Source organism: Odontesthes bonariensis, chromosome 11, assembly GCF_027942865.1.
Source record: "Odontesthes bonariensis isolate fOdoBon6 chromosome 11, fOdoBon6.hap1, whole genome shotgun sequence".
Lineage (NCBI taxonomy): Eukaryota > Metazoa > Chordata > Actinopteri > Atheriniformes > Atherinopsidae > Odontesthes > Odontesthes bonariensis.
The window spans coordinates 2,803,781-2,826,774 of NC_134516.1; the positions used below are offsets into that span (position 1 = coordinate 2,803,781).

Sequence of the window (22,994 nt, forward strand, 5' to 3'; positions counted from 1 at the left end):
GTTTGTTTCAATACACAGCTCAGTTGAGCTATAACTAGGCAGTTTAATAGACATTTGTGGTGCCATGTTGTGCAGTGCAGTAAATATAATCTGTGCTGAATGCTTTACTTGTTTTACACATGACATACGTGCTATTCTCTTCAAAAGGACTGGCTGCAGACAAACGTGTCAACTCGCATTTTAACTAAAAGCTCCATTTAATGTTTTTGTAAAAAGAAGACATGTAAATAAATGGGCTTGAAAGGGGAAATGACAGAGAACTCAGAAACTAAAAGTGAAAGAAATTACAAAACGTAAACTGAAAGAATGTTCGGTGAAATCAAAATAATCAAACTTTATCTGCTATAAACTCAACGTCCCATCATCACGGGCCACAGGAACATAGCCCAGTGTTCAATAGAAGCACAAATGTCTTTATAACCATTTTACAGGAGTCGCTCAGGAAGTGTTACCTGGAGGTCAGCGGCTGGAGGTCAGCGGCTGCCGGCGGTTATGTGGTGGAGCTGCCCCTCCTCTCCAGGATTCTGCTCCAACAAACAACAGCAAATTGGATTAGTTTGATGGTCGCGGCTGCGGACTTTCAACGACCACAAACAGCTTCAAACTGACTCTGAAAATCTCTTTATCTCCCAGGGTTTAAGCTCCATCTTTGTCTGCTCGTCACAGGTTAGACTTCCTACAAAATAAAGTTTATAGATAAATGACTGTGTAAATAACCGTTTGAGTGTGCTGCGTCGGAACATGAACAGAGAAATTATCTCACTGTATCTTTTAAATTCTTATTTTTCAGTTCATCAGTTTATTTAGTATAATTTATCTGTATTTCCTTTAAATTTAAACACATTTTATTTAAAGAATAAATAAGAAACACATTCATGTTCATCTTTTAATTTTATTTTATATAATAAATCTTATTTTGTTCTTTTCTGACGTCACATAATACTTTAAAGTTTATCTTTTTGATCATATTTATTTTGAAATCTTTTAAAGAATAAACCTGCCACACAATATTTATATTTTATCCCCTTAACGCCTGAATTTATATAGCTGTATATAAACAAATGTTTTGTGTGTGTTTTAGCCTTTAAGTAGATGGTAAATAATGCTGACATTATTAATTTCACTTTTGTACAAAAAATAAATAGAAATTTTGGTATGTTGCAAATTTGCGACAACAGGCATAATGGTCAATAATAAGATAACAACAACACAGTAATATAACAGAGAAAAAACAATGTTTTTTTATCCACCTTTTTTTTTTTTTTACATATTTATTTATATGAATCTGCAACAGGAAATAAGTCCGTCACTTTGCGGTCGTAGTGAATATGGACTAACCGGCATTGGGGGAATAAAGATGCTATCTCAGCTGGTTGATTGAGTTTGTAGCATATATGCGACAATAGGCGTTAAGGGGTTATTCATATCATTTCTAATTATTTGTATTTTAATGTTTATAATTTGGATTTAAAAGCTGTTTTGTGGTTAAATATTTTTGTTTTTTACACTAATTCTATATAATATAAACTTTGAATGTTAGATCTTGTCAACCAATCCCAGATATTTCCATATATTCTCTGTGATGCTGTGGTATTAAACACGATATTAAACCAGTTTCCTGCAGATTATGGAAGCAGGTGAGATAAAAACCTGCAGCTGGTTTCATGTTTACTTCACAAACAGGAATTAAAGGAACGATACTCACACTTGAGTCTGTCGCACAAAGTCGGCAAAGTGCTGATCTCTGGAGCACAGCTCGATTATTCTGAGACGCTCCTGGACCTCCTGCAGAGAGGTGACAGCATGGTTATGTAAGAGTCCGGGAGGTAAAAATACATAGTATCAGTCTGCGTAGTACACACTGCTGCTGCTGAGCCGAGGAGCTCCGAGCCAAAGAAACGTCACAACAGTCTGAGCTCCAAAGGTCACCTGATCAACACGTTTCCTCCTCCAACAACTGACTCAGCTATCACTTTAACTAGTCCTCCCAGCCTGGTCATCTGCTTGTTATAATCTAAAACCAGTTTCATGCAAACCAGACTTTCAAGGCAAGGCAAGGCAATTTTATTTGTAGAGCACAATTCGTACACAAGGTAATTCAAAGTGCTTTACAGCTAAATCACAAGAAGGCAATAAAATCATTAAAAAGAAATAAAAAATAAAAAACCCATTAAAAATAATCATTAATTCATTCATTTAAAAGTGAAGAGTGCAGATAAAACACTTTCAGGTGTCATATGCACAGCATGCAGACCTTGTTGGGTTGGAGGCTTTGCTGACGCTGTGACGCTTTGCGGTAAGACGTGTTGCATCACTTCCTGTTACCTTGCTCGTGCACTTTGGAATTTCTTGCTCCGCTTGGAGTACTGATAATCACTTTATTTCGATCTATAACTTACACAATTTTGCATAGTTAAACTCTATAGCTTACCGTTCTGTTCTAACACACTCCTACAGATCTTTAATCTTTATTCTCACTTTTTAGCGGTGTGTCTGGTTCTCTAGCATAGCATGGCTACCGGTTCTCTTCCTCCTTCTCCTGCTTTCACCTGCTCCGTGTGTCAGATGTTTAGTTACTCCTCTGCCTCCTTTAGCGATAATGGTACATGTAACAAATGTAGTCTTTTTGTAGTTTTGGAGGCGATGTTATCTGAATTGGAAGCTCGGCTCTGCACTGTTGAAAATCAACCGATAGTGAGCCAGGCCCCTTTTGCCAGTGTGGAGCCACCTAGCGTAGCTAGGTCCATTAGCCGCCCCCAGGCAGAACCCGAGCAGCCGGGATTACATCGTGGCTGGGTGACTGTCAGGAAGAGGCATAGCTCTAAAGTCAAGCCCGTTGTTCACCATCGACCTGTCCACGCTTCTAACAGATTTTCCCCACTCAGCGACACACCCGCTGAGGACAAAACCCTGGTAATTGGCAGCTCTATAGTCAGAAACGTGGCATTAGAGGCACCAGCGGCCATAGTCAAATGCATTCCAGGGGCCAGAGCGGGCGACATAGAATCCTATTTAAAACTGCTGGCTAAGGATAAACGTAAATATGGTAAAATAGTTATTCACGTCGGCGTTAATGACACCCGGTTACGCCAATCGGAGGTCACTAAAATTAATGTTGCATCGGTGTGTGATTTTGCCAAAACAATGTCGGACTCCGTAGTTTTCTCTGGACCCCTGCCAAATCTGACCAGTGATGACATGTTTAGCCGCATGTCGTCCTACAATCGCTGGTTGTCTAGATGGTGTCCAGCAAACAACGTGGGCTACATAGATAATTGGCAATCTTTCTGGAGAAAACCTGGTCTGATGAGGAGAGACGGCATCCATCCCACTTTGGAAGGAGCAGCTCTCATTTCTAGAAATATGGATGAATTTATTTGCCACCCTAAAACATGACATCCCAGGGCTCAGACCAGGATGCAGAGTTGTAGTCTTACACACTTCTCTGCAGCTTCCCACCTACTGCTACCCACCCAATCAATTAACACAAAAGGAGCAAATCCTCTTGTGCAAAAAGAAATTATTAAAACAAAAACTTTAACTGAACAAAAACATCAAACTATTAAATGTGGTTTGCTGAATATCAGATCTCTCCTTTCGAAGTCTCTGTTAGTGAATGAGTTGATTTGTGATCATCATATTGATATATTTTGTCTTACAGAAACCTGGCTGCAGCAGGAGGATCATGTTAGCATCATGTTAGCATCATGTTAGCATTAATGAAGCAACTCCCTCTGACTGTTTAAATGTTCACGTTCCTGGAACCACAGGCAGAGGAGGAGGAGTGGCAGCTATTTTCAGATCAGGGTTACTCATCAGTCCCAGACCCAAGATTAGTTTGAGCTCTTTTGAATCTGTGATTCTCAGTTTTTCCCACGCAAAGTGGAAATCCCAGAAACCTCTTGTGTTTGTTGTTGTGTATCGTCCACCTGGCCCTTATTCTGAGTTTCTGTCTGAATTCTCAGAGTTTTTATCCCAGTTAGTGCTGAGTACAGATAAAGTCATTGTAGTGGGTGACTTTAATATTCATGTAGATGTTGAAAATGACTGCCTGAATATGAACTTTAATTCTATATTAGACTCTATTGGATTTTCTCAGAGTGTTCACAGACCGACTCACTGCCTTAATCACACCTTTGATCTTGTGCTGACTTATGGCATTGAGAGTGAACAGTTAACAGTGTTCCCTCATAACCCTGTCTTATCTGACCATTTTCTGATAACCTTTGAGTTTACATTACTTGACTATACAGTTTCTGAGAAGAAATTTACATATAGAAGGTGTCTATCAGAGGATGCTGTAACCAGATTTAAAGAATTAATTCCATCATCCTTTTCTTCACTGCCATGTGCAGATATGACAGAGGACGACTACCTAAACTTTACTCCAGCAGCACTTGACTCTCTTGTTGACAGCACTATAGTTTCAATGCGTACAGCACTGGACAATGTTGCCCCTCTGAAAAGGAAGGTAATCAGTCAGAAGAGGTTGGCTCCTTGGTATAATTCACAGCTGCGTGCTTTAAAGCAGACTGCAAGAAAGCTGGAGAGACAGTGGCGTTCCTCTAATTTAGAAGAGTCTCAGTTAGTCTGGAAAGATAGTTTAACAATGTATAAGAAAGCCCTTCGTAAAGCTAGAACTGCTTATTATTCATCATTGATAGAAGAGAATAAGAATAATCCCAGGTTTCTCTTCAGCGCTGTAGCCAGTCTGACTAAGAGTCCGAGCTCTGCTGAGCCAGTTATTCCTTTAACTCTCAGCAGTGATGATTTCATGAGCTTCTTTATTAATAAAATTGTTTCTATCAGAGAGAAGATTGATGGAGTCCTTCCCACTATTATCAGTGATGTATCATCAAGTACAGCAGCTTTAGAAGTATCTTTAGAACCTGATTTATATTTAGACGGCTTCTGCCCAGTTGATCTCTCTGAACTAACAACAGCAATAGTCTCTTCTAAACCATCAACTTGTGTTTTAGACCCAATCCCAACCAGACTGTTCAAGGAGGTTTTCCCCTTAATTGACACTTCCATATTGGATTTGATCAATCTGTCTTTGTTGACAGGATATGTACCTCAGACTTTTAAGGTTGCTGTAATTAAACCTTTACTTAAAAAACCTACTCTTGATTCAGAAGTGTTGGCTCATTATAGACCTATATCCAATCTCCCTTTTATGTCTAAAGTTCTTGAAAAAATAGTTGCAGCTCAGCTTTGTGATCATTTCCACAGATATAATCTGTTTGAAGCGTTTCAGTCAGGATTCAGAGTGCATCATAGCACAGAAACTGCACTGCTGAAAGTTACCAATGATCTCCTCTTAGCCTCTGATAGCGGACTTGTGTCTGTGCTTGTCCTGTTGGATCTCAGTGCTGCATTTGATACGGTCGATCACAGTATCTTATTACACAGACTTGAACATGTTATTGGGATTAAAGGAACTGCATTAGGCTGGTTTAAATCATATTTATCTGATAGATTTCAGTTTGTTCTTGTAAATGAAGAATCTTCCTCACACACCAGAGTAAGTCATGGAGTTCCCCAGGGTTCTGTGCTTGGACCGATTCTTTTTACTTTATACATGCTTCCATTAGGTAACATTATTAGACAGCATGGCATAAATTTCCATTGCTATGCTGATGATACTCAGCTGTACTTATCTATAAAACCAGATGAACCCAATAGGTTGGTCAGACTACAAGCATGTCTTAAAGACATAAAGACCTGGATGACTCAGAACTGTCTGCTTCTAAATTCAGACAAACTGAAGTCGTTATCTTTGGACCCGAGCGCTTCAGGGAGAAATTGTCTAGCTATATAGTTACTCTAGATGGTATTTCCTTGGCTTCTAGTTCTACAGTGAGGAACCTTGGAGTTATTTTTGACCAGAACTTATCATTTGACTCGCATATAAAACAGGTTTCTAGGACTGCCTTCTTTCACCTTCGTAATATTGTTAAAATCAGGAACATCTTGTCTCAGAGTGATGCAGAAAAACTAATTCATGCATTTGTTACTTCAAGATGTGACTACTGTAATTCTTTATTATTGGGCTGTCCTACATATTCTCTGAAAAGCCTTCAGTTGATCCAAAATGCTGCAGCCAGAGTTTTGATGAGAACTAACAGCAGAGATCATATTTCTCCAGTTTTAGCTTCTCTTCATTGGCTCCCTGTTAAATTCAGAATAGAATTTAAGATTCTTCTCCTCACATATAAAGCTCTTAATGACCGAGCTCCATCATATCTTACAGATCTCATTGTAAGATATTTTCCTAACAGAGCACTTCGTTCCCAAACTGCAGGTTTACTTGAGGTTCCCAGAGTTTCTAAAAGTAGAATGGGAGGCAGAGCCTTCAGTTATCAGGCCCCTCAATTGTGGAATAAGCTGCCAGTAAATGTCCGGGAAGCAGACACCCTTTCCACTTTTAAGACCAGGCTTAAAACTTTCCTTTCTGATAAAGCTTATAGTTAGGGATGGCTCAGGTAATCCTGAAACATCCCATAGTTAAGCTGCTATAGGCCTAGACTGCTGGGGGGCCTCATCTGTCACACCTTTCCTCACTTTACTCTCTTTATGTATATGTGATATTATTGTGGTCATTAACTCGTGTTTCCCTGTTCCAACAGATATCCTTTGAATGGTGTTACAGTGCCGCCGTCGCGGTGGCCCCCTGCCCCCCTCCCCCCCCCTTTTTCTGTCTTCTCAAACCCCAGCTGGTGGAGGCGGATGGCCACCCTTTCTGAGTCTGGTTCTGCCAGAGGTTCCTTCCTGTTAAAAGGGAGTCGTTTCTCTCCACAGTCGCCTCAGGCACGCCGCTCAGGCCGGGAGATTGGACCGAAAAACAAAAAGTTTTCAGTGCAATCTGTTGGTTTTCTTAGCTAGGAAATTGTTTTTGAATTGGCTCTATATGAACGAATTGGATTATTTTATGAATTATGATTATTATTAATTAATTGAATTCCAATTGGCTTGAATTGGACTTACTATCTAAGTGCCTTGAGATGACATTTGTTGTATTTGGCGCTATATAAATAAAAATGAATTGAATTGAATTGAATTAAATAGAACTGTTTTCAGCCTGGATTTAAACGTTGTCAGGAGAGAATATGAGCCGATGGCTCACCGAACATGTTGAAGAAACTCAAATCTGGGCTAAAAGTTTTACAGAACTGGATCATCAGGACCTTTGCAAACGAACAAGGACTTAAAACGCCCACTTTAAAAGTGGCTTCATCCGTCCAGCAGGGTGGATGTGAGTGGGCAGGACCTAGCAGAGGGGGCGGAGCCAACTTAAGGAGTTATGTACTTTAGAAATGAAAATCAGAAAGGCTCGTTAAATGAGGAACTTTTGTGTTTTTGGGGAGTTTTACACCCTGATATCTGCTCACAGGAACAGGAAGAAAGGATTTTTACTGAATATGTCCCCCTAAGGATCCTTTTCTATCATTACTTTAGGGCTCTTTGTGGTGTTCCACATGGTTCAGTGTTGGGGCCACATTTGTTTCCTTCAAGATTCAAAGGTTTATTATCATATGTGCAGTTAGAAACGTGTTTCCCTGTACAATGAAATTCTTTGCTTTGCTGCCCGCACTGGATGTCCAAATGTAATAAAGATAAGATAAAATAAGCATGCAACAACAATATTATAACAGGGTATTCTTAAAGGAGCCATGGCATGAAATTTTCCCTTTTTAAGGTTGTTTAACATTAATATGAGTTCCCCTAGCCCGCCTGCGGCCCCCAGTGGCTAAAAATGACGATAGACCTAAACCATGCACTGGAAATTATTCTCTGCCTTTGGTAATGTGACCATGCAGATGGCCTGATCGGGAAAGCCGCCGCTTATGATGTGGAGGTTGTTTCCCCCCAGAGCCCATATATGGCTATGCAAAAACTGCCTTTCCCCGCTCACAGCTCTTTGGCCAGCTCATTGCGCTGTACATGGATGTAAAAAATCTGTTTAGAGCTCCTGCATCAGAACCTCTAAAGAGCCAGTGGACAGATTTAGTTTTTTTCTGGAAAAGTGACGACAGAACCGAAGAGATTTGTGTATGTGTGCGCCAAACATTTCACCGACCAATGTTTCCAGAACTTGGGCCAATACCGAGCTGGCCTTGCCGAACGTCTGAAAATGAACCCTGGATCAGTACCAACTCTCTTTGGCCCAACTACAGACCTCGGACAAATAAGTAATTTAACGCTCTATAATTGTGTTGCTTTTCTGTATGTACAGTATAGTTACATAGCTTGTTACCACAAGAAAGGGTTTGTATCGTTAGCTATGCAGCTAATAGCATCTCCAAGCTCTTATCTCTGCCAACTGGGCTGTAGGAGGTGTTTGCATGCCCATGAGATGGTTAGCTCGCTCATTTTAGACCAAAACCCCCGACTTCAAGCTTCCTGAAGAACAATGAATCCGCAAATTCAGTGCATTTCATCAGGATAATGATTCATTCATGGTTCTAGCGCTAGCACTACGTGCATCTTTGGAAACCAGAGCAATCAGCTGAGAATGTCAAAATCCTCACTCCTGCTTTCCCCTTCACGCACCCCTTTTTTTGCTGTGTCTTGTGTAGCACTTGCTTGATGTTTGACTGTGTTAGGAGAGTTGTTCACTAACTAGTTCGTCATATTGTCAAAGTAAGCTCATTTCAACAGGTTTCGCTAGTTTTACTGCATAGGGCTGCCGTGCCATCTACGTGCCATAGCGATTCACAAAACATTTGCGCAAGGTACCATGGGCATAAGTAAGGCCAAACCCCCACCCTCCGCTTTGGATTTAAAGCTGCCGACCCTAAACAGCTCATTCTGGGGATCCTAAGGAAAGCTCATTTTTGGGACTGGCTGTAATTCTGCACCAAGGCAGAATTTTGGGGGAAAAAAACTCAGATACGGTATTAGGGGACCACTAAAGCCTATAAAAATATATAGAAGCCTCCATTTATTTTCATGCCATGGCACCTTTAAAAGTGGCTTCATCCGTCCAGCAGGGTGGATGTGAGTGGGCCGGGCCTAACAGAGGAGGTGGAGCCAACTTAAGGAGTGACGTACTTTAGAAATAAAATCAGAACGGCTTGTTAAATGAGGAACTTTCAAACAAAGGGGAACTAAATAAACACCAGGGTTGTGTTTTTGGGGAGTTTTACACCCTGACATCTGCTCACAGGAACAGGAAGAAGGGATTTTTACTGAATATATCCCCCTAAGGATCCTTTTCTATCATTATTTTAGGGGTGTTCCACATGGTTCAGTGTTGGGGCCACATTTGTTTCCTTCAAGATTCAAAGGTTTATCGTCATATGTGCAGTTAGAAACGTGTTTCCCTGTACAATGAAATTCTTTGCTTTGCTGCCCGCACTGGATGTCCAAATATAATAAAAAGATAAGATAAAATAAGCATGCAACAACAATATTATAACAGGGTATTCTTAAGTAAAATAGAAATATAGAAATAAAAAATAAAGAAATATAACCTACGTACATAAATGTGCAGTATTTTCATATCTTTTCATATCCATCAGCTTGGATGCAACATTAAGATAAAGCAGACGATGCAAAGCTTTGCCCTTTCTTTAAGAAACGATCTGCTCTTTAATCGTCTCACCTCTTTGAAATAAGAACAATAGATAAAATCAGGAGTTAAAATGTGATTAAGTTTGGAGCTTGATTCAAACGCAGCTGAAAATAGGTGTGACTTCAACCTGGACTTAAATCCACTGAGTGTTTCAGCTGATCTGAGGCATTCTGGGAGTTTGTTCCAGACATGTGGAGCATAGAAGCTGAATGCAGCTTCTCCATGTCTGGTTCTGACTCTGGGAACTGATAGAAGACCGGATCCAGATGAGCTGAGGGGTCTGGAAGGTTCATACTGGGTCAGGAGGTGTAATTTGGTCCTAGACCATTCAGAGCTTTATAGACTTCTATCATTACTTTCGGGCTCTTTGTGGTGTTCCACATGGTTCAGTGTTGGGGCCACATTTGTTTCCTCTTCATATCCATCAGGTTGGATGCAACATTAAGATAAATTTGCCCTTTCTCTAAGAAACAATCTGCTCTTTAATGGTCTTACCTCTTTGGTTAGCGTTGTGTTTTGGTAGATGTTTCGTATCTCTTCGCTGTTCGGGTCTCCGGAGGCGTGCAGTGGCGGGGCGGCATAATCACAGCACTGGTGATTCTGCGGCACGCTGCCGTCGTAGTGACGGTAATACTGGGCGCCGACGGGGTCGCTGTCGAACATGGGGTTGAACTTAGCGGTGTCCTGCAGATCTGGAACACTCTCGCCCCTCCTGGAAGGTAAGGAGGTCAAATTCAAATGTTAAAGTCGACCTGTTCATGAGAATTCAGATTCGATACGTCGTTCACACCCAAAGCTGCTGTTTACCGTAGTGGGTCCTCCGTGTCCTCCCCATCGTACTGCTCTCTGAGCGTCCTCGCCAGGAAGAAGATGATCCCGGCGGCCACCACGAGGAAACCAGCCACCGAGGCGATGGCGATGCCCACCACCAACGGCTCCGAGACGTATTCCTCACAGTGCTCACCGCGATACCACCAGTTCTCTCCAACTCGGCACCTGCAGCCAACATCTCAGGTTCATTCACAAGTTTAGTCACAGCTGATAGATGGATAGATAGATAGATAGATAGATAGATAGATAGATAGAAAGATAGATAGATAGATAGATAGATAGATAGATAGATAGATAGATAGATAGATAGATAGATAGATAGATAGATAGATAGATAGATAGATAGATAGATAGATAGATAGATAGATAGATAGATACTTTATTCATCCCAATTTGGGAAATTATTGTGTTGCAACAGCGTACAGAAAAACAAGCAAATAGAATAGAATAAAAATAGAGCGTAAACATCAGCTATAACAGCTGATGTTACTTTACCTTTTTTATTTTGAAAAAATCTGTTCAGGAGCCAAAAACTGAAAATATATCCAATAACTGGTGCCATTTAAAGCTCAATTAGAGTCCTAAACCTGATTATTTAGACACATTTAATCAGAAATGTAATACAATATTGTCAAATATGTAAATGTTACCACAAAAACACTTGATTTTACTTTTTAGTTTGAACATAAGCACTGTGAGTGCTCTGAAGTGATAGTATTTTCAACGCTCTCCCACCTGCAGATGGCGCCCTTTCCGGGGAGGATATCACATTTTCCATCATTGAGGCAGAAGTCGTGTTGGACGTCACAGATACTCTGACATGGCAGCCCGTCCACGCTCAAATAGCCAGCGTCGCACACGCACTCGACCTCGCCCGACCACTTATTCACCATACACCTGGAAAACTCGTTACAGGCCTGGAACTTACAGGGATCTGCCCGGTCACCTGCCAAGAAATACACAATGTTTCAGAGGAAAGTTCAAAACAACGTTTCAGAGGAAAGTTCAAAACAACGTTTCAGAGGAAAGTTATAAACAACGTTTCAGAGGAAAGTTATAAACAACGTTTCAGAGGAAAGTTATAAACAACGTTTCAGAGGAAAGTTATAAACAACGTTTCAGAGGAAAGTTATAAACAACGTTTCAGAGGAAAGTTCAAAACAACGTTTCGGAGGAAAGTTATAAACAACGTTTCAGAGGAAAGTTATAAACAACGTTTCGGAGGAAAGTTATAAACAACGTTTAAGAGGAAAGTTATAAACAACGTTTTGGAGGAAAGTTATAAACAACGTTTCAGAGGACAGTTATAAACAACGTTTAAGAGGAAAGTTATAAACAACGTTTCAGAGGAAAGTTATAAACAACGTTTCAGAGGAAAGTTATAAACAACGTTTTGGAGGAAAGTTATAAACAACGTTTCAGAGGACAGTTATAAACAACGTTTAAGAGGAAAGTTATAAACAACGTTTCAGAGGAAAGTTATAAACAACGTTTCAGAGGAAAGTTATAAACAACGTTTCAGAGGAAAGTTATAAACAACGTTTCAGAGGAAAGTTATAAACAATGTTTCGAAAGAAAGTTTAAAATATTTCAGAGTAAAGTTCTAAACAACGTTTTGGAGGAAAATTATAAACAATGTTTCAAAAGAAAGTTTAAAATGTTTCAGAGGAAAGTTTAAAACAACGTTCCGGAGGAAAATTGATTTTTATGAACATTTCCAAATGTGAATAATCTGTTGTCAAGACACACCAGTTGATTACATTTTTCTGTCATAGAACTGGTCCCAGTCTGCTGTCAGTCTGCAGGGATGACCTACACTCAGAGTTCAAAGAAGGGACTGACCATGAACCAGCCAAAGGGTGTTTAAGGATTAATGAACTGCATCTGAACACAGCAGCTCCCAAACTACAGCACCCGGATGATAACAGTATAAGATTCTAGAGAAAAGCTAGCCTTCTGGGACAGATGACATAATGTCTTGGCCTTATTTTTTAAATTAATCTCCACTTTGGAAGAAATAAGCCCCAGAAAGGGGTAGTTTGCCTGCAGAGAACGCTGAAGATGAGCAAACTGATTACCGTGAGTTCAGACCGCAGTGACTCACTGCTGTAGATTAGCTTTATCGGGCTGTCAGGAGCGCCTATGATTGGCTCAGACAGATTAAAGAGCTACAGCTCAGCAGAGATGCAGAAAAGATGAAGTCATTCCTCAGATGATACAGGACAGAATGTCTATTTTCATCCTAAAGTACCTCCAGCTTCACATGGTGTCAGTGTGTGTCGTTCTTTGGCCTCTCGGGGCTGTAATGCAAGATTTTAAAACAATATGTGACCAATTATTCCCCAATAAAAACCGTAGGCACATCTAGCAGTGTCAATAATTAATAAAGGAGGTTGAGTCTAGGTCGTGAACTCATCATATTTCTTGTTTACGAGTGAAAAACCATCAAAATGTTGACATTAGTCATGTTCAGCAAAGGTTCCTGTGATTTAACATGTATATATTCAAGTTTAAGACTGTAAACATCTGCCAAACGGCACCATCATCCAATCAGAATTATTCTTAATTACATGCAGAGTTCATCGAGGTTTTATTTTCTCTGTCTTTTCATTTGCTAAAACCTCCATTTCCTGATTTTATTCTGACGGCAGCTGAGCATGCTTAGATTTCTGATGGTTTCTGATGGTTTCTGATGATTTCTGATGATTTCTGATGATTTTTGATGGTTTCTGATGATTTTTGATGGTTTCTGATGGTTTCTGATGGTTTCTGATGATTTTTGATGGTTTCTGATGATTTCTGATGATTTCTGATGGTTTCTGATGGTTTCTGTTGGTTTCTGATGGTTTCTGATGATTTCTGATGGTTTCTGATGGTTTCTGATAATTTCTTCTGATGGTTTCTGATGATTTCTGATAGTTTCTGATGGTTTCTGATGGTTTCTGTTGGTTTCTGATGGTTTCTGATGATTTCTGATGGTTTCTGATGGTTTCTGATAATTTCTTCTGTTGGTTTCTGATGGTTTCTGATGATTTCTGATGGTTTCTGATGGTTTCTGATGGTTTCTGATGATTTCTGATGATTTCTGATAGTTTCTGATAGTTTCTGATGGTTTCTGATAATTTCTGATGGTTTCTGATAATTTCTGATGATTTCTGATGATTTCTGATGGTTTCTGTTGGTTTCTGTTGGTTTCTGATGGTTTCTGATGATTTCTGATGATTTCTGATGGTTTCTGATGGTTTCTGATGATTTCTGTTGGTTTCTGATGGTTTCTGATGATTTCTTCTGATGGTTTCTGATGATTTCTGATGATATCTGTTGGTTTCTGATGGTTTCTGATGGTTTCTGATAATTTCTTCTGATGTTTCTGATGATTTCTGATGATTTCTGTTGGTTTCTGATGGTTTCTGATGGTTTCTGATCATTTCTTCTGATGGTTTCTGATGATTTCTGATAGTTTCTGATGGTTTCTGATGATTTCTGATGATTTCTGATGGTTTCTGATGGTTTCTGATGGTTTCTGATAATTTCTTCTGATGGTTTCTGATGATTTCTGATGATATCTGTTGGTTTCTGATGGTTTCTGATGGTTTCTGATAATTTCTTCTGATGGTTTCTGATGATTTCTGATGATTTCTGTTGGTTTCTGATGGTTTCTGATGGTTTCTGATAATTTCTTCTGATGGTTTCTGATGATTTCTGATGATTTCTGTTGGTTTCTGATGGTTTCTGATGGTTTCTGATGATTTCTGATGGTTTCCCATCTCATCACAGACCTGTTGATGCTCCGCTGCCCGGCCCAGCTGAGCTCATTCCTGAAACCTATTTAACTCGCCCTGCAGTGAACACTTAGTGTCAGTGCAGACATGTGGACATGATGTTGATTCAACAGAGCGAGTCACCGTGGGCGGCTGCTCACGTTCCTCCCAGACAGATTATCTGAGGTATTAGATCAGAGTCCTAACGGGCGAAAGGCTGCCGAGACGCTGAAAGGATTTAACCGAGTCTGAGCAGCTCTTTTATGTCTCGTAGTTGGAGCTCCTCGTTTTTTATTCGTTACTGTTTTATGGAGGAAGGCAAAATAATCAGGTTAAGGTGATAAAAGAGTTCTCTTAATGTTAGGGTTACTTAACTCTTGTGCGGCCTTAAGGCGAGACACGGCCGGCCAAAACAGGGATTTTTCATGCAGTGGTTCAATTCTTAGATTTTGGGCCAGTCTACTCCTTCAATATGTGTTATTTCAAAACATAAATTAAAATGTTTATTTCATCACATTTTGTTTAATCGCGTGCGGCCGTACATTTCACCCAAATTGACCAAATTGAATTCCCCTATTTAAATCTTTAAATGCCGTTTTCTCAAAATCAGTTTTTTGTATTTTTCCAGTATCAATATCTCAGCCTATGGAGCACCTACTAACACCAAACTTTCCAGTTATACACTTCTTCAGTAGAAGAATTCTGTATTCTGCAGATATTTACAGAAGGATTTGTTGACAAATCATTCCTGGCCTGATTTATGTGACATTATAATAAAACAATATGGCGAAAATCGATGTTTTTTAGACTATGGGCAGTATATTTTGATTTCCTAGGAAATGAAAGGAGATATCCTGAAATCCCTTTGTAATTTTCTTTTCATTTAGTGTGTAAACAAAATGAAAAAAAGAATTTTGCACCTGGCTTTATCACATGTTCAGATCTATCTTCCGGAAATATATGCAAATGTGCGCATACTTAATGAGACAATGCCTAATTTGCATAATTAAACATACAAATTTCTAAAACTTGTAATACATTTTCTTTTCATACTTGTATAAGTAATCAACTGAGGAGGTTTCATGGTGATATCTATTATCTTAAAATATTACCCTATTCACCTGTAGTGTCTCGCCTTAACGGGTCAGAAATGAGCCGCCCTACCAAAGCCCCAAAATAAAGCAACTTAATTGAATTTTAAATCCAAAATCTATTTTGTATGATGAAACCACCTGTTATTGATCTATTCAACTCAATTCAATACATTTTTATCATGTATTTTTTGTTACACAATACAAAAAGACAATCACCAGTTTTCAGGATTACACTTTTAAAAATTTTTTTTTACCACAAACCAACTGTCAGTTGGACTAACAGTTTTCTTGTTTTCTCAGTTTTCTTTTACATAATGAAGGTTTATTATTGCTATTATATAAATGTGAACTAATTACTTCTGAATTAATTATATTGAAAGGGAAAAAAAACTGAACTTTTTTTTGGTGTTTAAATGTTTTTATAATTCACGGGTCAGAAATGACCCATAAGACAATCTTTGTACCCTAGTGGTGTACAGCCCACATGGAAACATAAACAAAAATAAAGTGTGACTTTTTCTAATGATGGGGTCCCTTTAGGAAAAGTCATAACATTTCAAGTTGGAAAAAGATAGTTTAAGGTATTTTTTCTACAGCTAAACATGGTGGTGGCTCACTTTGGACCCCAGGACAACAGGAAGGGTTAACAAAACTATTCAGATGAGCAGTTTCTGCATAAAGCTCATCGTCTTTGGGACTGAAATACATCAATGTTGCATCAGTCTCAGTGGAATGCTCTGAACACAGAACCATTTCACCAGTTATAGAACAGTCGTTCTGCTTTCTAATTCTTTACTGATGCAGCTTTTACTCACAACAAGACCTCAACTGTCTGGGCAGTTAGTTCAAATGGAGTCAAATGAAGACCGAAGAGCGACTTCTGCTCATACAATCAGTTCGTCTTTCAAAGGTCACATGAAAAAGAACGACTCTTAAAGTCAGTTCAAGCCATTCACCCTGAAAACCTTTCAGTAGGAAGGTCGACCTTTTGTTTTATCCACACAATAATTCAGGGGTCCCCAAACTTTTCCATGCCAAGGCCCCCCAAACAGTATCAGCTTCTGGCCCCCTTTGCAAACCACAGACAATGCTACAAATATGTAAAGAAACATCAACTTTTAGAAGGTATTTTCTTTTTTATTCACGGACAGCAGCTCGCTGTGTGAATGCAGCCTGACTAAATGCTCTTCTTTACGTCTGAAGAAGTCGACCGTTTTTTCGGACTCTGCCGGATGTTTTTGTATCGAGTGACGCTGAAGTTTCGAAGGTTTTGAACACTCATTTGAGAGGGTCTCCAGACAGAGGACGCCATTTTTCTGTACGGCTGTAAAGCCAAACTTAATGTATGCTGCCTCATACTTTCTGATTTTAGTCGGCCAGTTCTTTCAGTCTCTTCCTAGTCAGAAATCTGTCCATTTTGGCTAAGCTAGCTACATGCTAGCTTGAGGAGCAGAGCAGCTTCAGAACAGGCGCAAACCGCCAGGTCTACGATGTTTTGACTGGCAGCCAATCAGAAAGACAAGCATGGCAAATAACATTTCCATATGATATATTATTATAAATTGTATTTTACAATACTGATTAAAAAATGTGACAATATTTTATAATGATGTTTAAAAAAATTTGAATTCTATTTTTGCATTTTTTCCTCATCTTCACTCCAATTTTCTGAGGCCCCCTAGCGCCCCCTGGTGGCCCCCACTTTGAAAACCACTGCAATAATTCATTTTTCAAGAACCCACAGCATGTTCCATGAGGTCTTATCAGTGTGAAAAGGTGACGGATGCAGCTCCACTCTACCTGATTCCACATCCAGAGAATACTTGTCGATAGCCAGGTTCATGGTCTGATAGGCGTTGTTGGCAAAGTCCTCCAGGATCAGGTAGACGACATTGGTGACCCCTTTGGGAACCGGTTTACCAAAGCGCATCCTGCTGTTCACAACGATGCTGCCGTTCCTGAAGTTGAGGATCTCCAGGTTCTGGAAGTTGTTCAGGTTGGACTCCAGGTGTGGTACCAGCTGCAGGGAAAAGACAGACATGTCAGGAGCATGTGGATCTCATAGAATCATGTACCGGGGACCATACAGCAAGATGATTTCACCTTTTTGAATTTTCAATGACCAAATAAAGTTTTAACAAATCATAAAATATGTTTTAACGTCTCTGTACCCTCTTTAGAATAATTCCATCCAGATTTGAGCAGTGTAACTAATGTAGTTTCCATACAGGATCTAGTTTAGGGCGATACGGGCGGCCGTGGCTCAGTGGTTAGAGTTGGTCGTCCAATAACCGGAAGGTTGGCGGTTCGATTCCCACTCTCACCACTCAAAAAAAAAAAAAGACTGGTGGAACTGATAGCTGGAGGGGTGTCAGTCCACCTCCTTGTCACGGCTGAGGTGCCCTTGAGCAAGGCACCGTACCCCCATGCTCCCCGGGTGCTTCATGGCTGCCCAGCGCTCCAGGTTGGCATGTGCATGTGCGTGTCAAATAGGTGCCAACCTGGATGGGTTAAAAGCGGAGGACAAATTTTGTGTGTATGCATGTATGACAATAAATCTGATCTTAAAGATCTTGAATCAAAATGCAGTGAAATGGCCCTTTATGCCCATCCATTTAATTCGCGAATCGGATGCCAACTTCAGCGTCGTGTCTATGGGCTTAATGTGGCGCTCATGTGCCCCCCCTGTAACACCCCCACATTTAAAATCACTGCTCCACCCCTAACCGGGACCAGTTTCTACGAGTTCTCACCAGCTGTAGGAACCGCTGTTCCAGGGCTTTGTACTCTGTGGAGCTCTTGTTGAAGAGGTCCATGGAGAACGCCATGTTGGTCACCCTCAGGCTGAAGAAAACCGTCAGTGCTCTGCCCGGCCGGGTTGGTGATCCAATGGCGTCCGGGTCTGAACCCTGAGCTCCACTGTAGAAGCCACTGGTGTCACCTTCAGTCGCCATGCCGCCATACTGGAACATATCAATACTGACGTCGATGCTTGGCATGTCCGCGAAATCAAGTTGGAAAGGTTGGAGCTCAACCGCAGAAGTGCTGTCATTGACTTTCAGTGGTGAGGAAGTCATTGTGTCAGCCAAGTCCCTGCCGACTTCCCCTACCGAAGGTACCAGTTCCCCTACCGAAGGTTCGACTTCCCCTACCGAAGGTACCAGTTCTCCTCCGGAAGGTTTGACTTCCCCTACCGAAGGTACCAGTTCTCCTCCGGAAGGTTTGACTTCCCCTACCGAAGGTACCAGTTCTCCTCCAGAAGGTTCGACTTCCCCTACCGTAGGTACCAGTTCCTCTACCGAAGGTTCGACTTCCCCTACCGAAGGTACCAGTTCCTCTACCGAAGGTACCAGTTCTCCTCCGGAAGGTTCGACTTCCCCTACCGAAGGTACCAGTTCCCCTACTGACGGTTTGACTTCCCCTACCGAAGGTACCAGTTCCTCTACCGAAGGTACCAGTTCTCCTCCGGAAGGTTCGACGTCCCCTACCGAAGGTACCAGTTCCCCTACTGAAGGTTTGACTTCCCCTACTGAAGGTACCAGTTCCTCTACCGAAGGTACCAGTTCTCCTCCGGAAGGTTCGACTTCCCCTACCGAAGGTACCAGTTCCTCTACCGAAGGTACCAGTTCCTCTTCCGAAGGTACCAGTTCCCCTACCGAAGGTACCAGTTCCCCTCCGGAAGGTTCAACTTCCCCTACCGAAGGTACCAGTTCCTCTACCGAAGGTACCAGTTCCTCTACTGAAGGTACCAGTTCCTCTACCGAAGGTACCAATTCCCCTCCGGTAGGTTCGACTTCCCCTACTGAAGGTTCGACTTCCCCTACCGAAGGTTCTACTTCCCCTACCGAAGGTTCTACTTCCCCTACCGAAGGTACCAGTTCCCCTACCGAAGGTTCTACTTCCCCTCCAGAAGGTACCAGTTCCCCTACTGAAGGTTCTATTTCTCCTCCGGAAGGTACCAGTTCCTCTCCAGAGGACTTTACATCCCCTTCAGGAGATTCTTCTTCCACTTCCAAAGCTTCTACTCCAGCTCCCTGAGGTTCTACTTCCCCACCAGAGGGTTCTACCGACACCTCTGAAGGTTCCAGTTCTACTTCCAAAGCTTGTACTTTGCTTCCAATTCCAGGGGGTTCCATTTCAGCTCCGGAAGCTTCTACTTTGACCCCAGAAGGTTCACCTTCCTCTCTCAAAGGTTCCACTTCAGCTACTTGACCTTCCACAGGTCTTATTTCCTCTCTTGAAGGCTGTAGATCGACTCCCGCAGGTGTTGGTCTTTGGTCTGGTAATGGAGCACCTGGGGCAGCATCAGTTGGACCACTTTCTGCCCCCCCCGGCACAGAGACTTCTGAGGATGGAGGGCTGATTGGGACTTCAGTCCCATCGTCGTGGTTCTGGTGCTCATGATGAAACAGATCTTCGTCCTCTGGTGCAGAATCCGACACTCGAGTGAACGGCGAGTCCTTTTCAGGAGAGAGCTCGATGCTGCTGCTGTGGTCTGACGTTACAGCTGAGGTCGGGACCGGCGTGGCGGTTACCATGGTGACAACCATGACCTGGTCCACAACCATGTCAGGGTCAAGGACTTCAACCGCTGGTGCTGCAGTCGTTGCGGTAAAAGTAGTGCCTAAATGCTGCTCCTCCAAAACCTCGATCTGGTTTTGGGTTTTGGTTTGGTCTGGGGTTTGGTCTGGGGTTTGGTCTGGGGTCTGGTCTGGGGTTTGGTCTGGGGTCTGGTCTGGGGTTTGGTCTGGGGTTTGGTCTGGGGTTTGGTCTGGGGTTTGGTCTGGGGTCTGGTCTGGGGTTTGGTGTTTGGTTTGGTCTGGGGTTTGGTGTTTGGTTTGGTCTGGGGTTTGGTCTTGGGTTTTGGTTTGGTCTGGGGTTTGGTCTGGGGTTTGGTCTGGGGTTTGGTCTGGGGTCTGGTCTGGGGTTTGGTCTGGGGTTTGGTGTTTGGTTTGGTCTGGGGTTTGGTCAGGGGTCTGGTCTGGGGTTTGGTCTGGGGTTTGGTCTGGGGTTTGGTCTGGGGTTTGGTCTGGGGTTTGGTGTTTGGTTTGGTCTGGGGTTTGGTCAGGGGTCTGGTCTGGGGTTTGGTCTGGGGTCTGGTCTGGGGTCTGGTCTGGGGTCTGGTCTGGGGTCTGGTCTGGGGTCTGGTCTGGGGTTTGGTCTTGGGTTTTGGTTTGGTCTGGGGTTTGGTCTGGGGTTTGGTCAGGGGTCTGGTCTGGGGTTTGGTTTGGGGTTTGGTCTGGGGTTTGGTCTGGGGTTTGGTCTGGGGTCTGGTCTGGGGTTTGGTCTGGGGTTTGGTCTGGGGTCTGGTGTGGGGTTTGGTCTGGGGTTTGGTCTGGGGTTTGGTCTGGGGTCTGGTGTGGGGTTTGGTCTGGGGTTTGGTCTGGGGTTTGGTCTGGGGTCTGGTCTGGGGTTTGGTCTGGGGTCTGGTGTGGGGTTTGGTCTGGGGTTTGGTCTGGGGTTTGGTCTGGGGTCTGGTCTGGGGTTTGGTCTGGGGTTTGGTCTGGGGTTTGGTCTGGGGTTTGGTCTGGGGTCTGGTCTAGGGTTTGGTCTGGGGTCTGGTCTGAGGTCTGGTCTGGGGTTTGGTCTGGGGTTTGGTCTGGGGTTTGGTCTGGGGTTTGGTCTGGGGTTTGGTCTGGGGTTTGGTCTGGGGTTTGGTCTGGGGTCTGGTCTGGGGTTTGGTCTGGGGTTTGGTCTGGGGTTTGGTCTGGGGTTTGATCTGGGGTCTGGTCTGGGGTTTGGTCTGGGGTCTGGTCTGGGGTCTGGTCTGGGGTCTGGTCTGGGGTTTGGTCTGGGGTTTGGTCTGGGGTTTCTGATGGCTCATCAGCGGTAGGGCCAAATCCAGAATCCCTGACTGTGATCGTCGGGACTTCTACAGAAGTAGCCGACTCTTCAGGCGGTCCAGGTGCACCAGGGACTTCTTTCTCCTCCTTTTCTTGCACATCTTCTGCTGACTGTGATGTAACCACAACTCTCGTCTCCGTGGTTACGTCCTCATCCTCAGTAGCTTCTCGAAGCTTGCTGCCTGATTCGGTTGGACCTGCAAAAACAGCCGCCTCCTGAGTCCCGGTCTCAGGTTCTGGGGAACCTGGTTCTGGAGAACCTGGTTCTGGGGAACCTGTGGCTGGCACTGCGTATGGCCCGGTCAGGGAGTGGTGCTCATAGGGTCCAGAAGCCTCCACTGTGTGCACAGAAAGCTCCACAGTCAGGGTCTCCTTGGGGGAGAACACGGGGGATTGAGCGGTGGTGGAATAACGGGGATCTGTGCTGAAGTGCGGCGTCACCAGGTCCAGATCCAGCAAAAGTTCCTCGATGAATCCGTCCGATGAGGATTCTTCGACAGCATGAACTTTAGTCATCTGTGAAGTTTCTCTGAATTCTTCGCCTTTTCCAACCGAGCCCTCTTGTTTAGTGTTTGGTGTTTCCATAGGGACCAGGTACTCGTCGGTGTCCACCTCCAGATCAGGTGGCGGGAGAACCTCAAGGCTGCCGTCCCCCCTGCTATAGGTGACGTCCGGCGATGCCGAAGTCTGCCAGAGGTCCGCTTCCTCGTCGTCTCCAGAGAAACCCGAGGAGCCGGATCGGTCCTCAGAGGGCTGAGGTTCGGCAGGTACGCTCGCCGGGGGGGGGTCCTCAGGACGGAGGGCGGGGTCTCCTGGCTCTATGCTGGGAGCGTTGCTGAGGAGAAATCCCTCGTCCTCCATGTTTCCTCGCCCTGTGGAGCAGAGAAGCACATGGTCAGGTTCATGGTTGGGATGAGAAGAACCAGCCTGAGATTAACCGTGTTCACAGGAAACCTGATAGGTTTTAGCTCGGCTTCATTACATCCATCACCTGCTGGAACAGGCGGCAAAGTTCATGGATTTTAAACAGCCATCCAACCAACCAACCATCCAACCAACCATCCAACCAACCATCCAACCAACCAACCATCCAACCAACCAACCATCCATCCAACCAACCAACCAACCAACCAACCAACCAACCATCCAACCAACCAACCAACCATCCAACCATCCAACCAACCAACCAACCAACCAACCATCCAACCAACCAACCATCCAACCAACCAACCATCCATCCATCCAACCATCCATCCAACCAACCAACCATCCAACCAACCATCCAACCAACCAACCATCCAACCAACCAACCAACCAACCAACCAACCATCCATCCATCCAACCAACCATCCAACCAACCAACCATCCATCCATCCAACCATCCAACCAACCATCCAGCCATCCAACCAACCATCCAACCAACCAACCATCCATCCAACCAACCAACCATCCAACCAACCATCCAACCAACCATCCAACCAACCAACCAACCAACCAACCAACCAACCATCCAACCAACCAACCATCCATCCAACCAACCAACCAACCAACCAACCATCCAACCAACCAACCAACCATCCAACCATCCAACCAACCAACCAACCAACCAACCATCCAACCAACCAACCATCCAACCAACCAACCATCCATCCATCCAACCATCCATCCAACCAACCAACCATCCAACCAACCATCCAACCAACCAACCATCCAACCAACCATCCAACCAACCAACCAACCAACCAACCAACCATCCAACCAACCATCCAACCAACCAACCAACCAACCAACCATCCATCCATCCAACCAACCATCCAACCAACCAACCATCCATCCAACCAACCAACCAACCAACCATCTAACCATCCAACCAACCATCCAACCATCC

General features: G+C 43.2%; 1 protein-coding gene across 1 annotated transcript; it reads right to left on the reverse strand.

The window, feature by feature from the left end:
* Positions 1–452: 452 nt before the first annotated feature.
* LOC142391160 (interphotoreceptor matrix proteoglycan 2-like) lies at positions 453–18,317 on the reverse strand. The gene is made up of 7 exons (XM_075476935.1): positions 18,017–18,317; positions 17,064–17,283; positions 11,144–11,354; positions 10,385–10,573; positions 10,073–10,289; positions 1,706–1,785; positions 453–524 (listed from the first exon to the last, which is right to left on the reverse strand). Exons 1-7 carry the CDS (start codon positions 18,260–18,262, stop codon positions 491–493), a joined length of 1,197 nt encoding a protein of 398 aa, XP_075333050.1. The 5' UTR covers positions 18,263–18,317; the 3' UTR covers positions 453–490.
* Between the last annotated feature and the right edge of the window lie 4,677 nt (positions 18,318–22,994).

Bases quoted from the DNA above. Each gene is read 5' to 3' on its own strand.
- LOC142391160 (XM_075476935.1), bottom strand. From the start codon at position 18,262: ATGCCAAGCATCGACGTCAGTATTGATATGTTCCAGTATGGCGGCATG. The intron at 10,290-10,384 runs GTAAACAGCAGC...CTTACCTTCCAG, and splicing joins GACACGGAGGACCCACTACG to GAGGGGCGAGAGTGTTCCAG. The intron at 1,786-10,072 runs GTAAGACCATTA...ACCTCTCTGCAG, and splicing joins ACACAACGCTAACCAAAGAG to GAGGTCCAGGAGCGTCTCAG.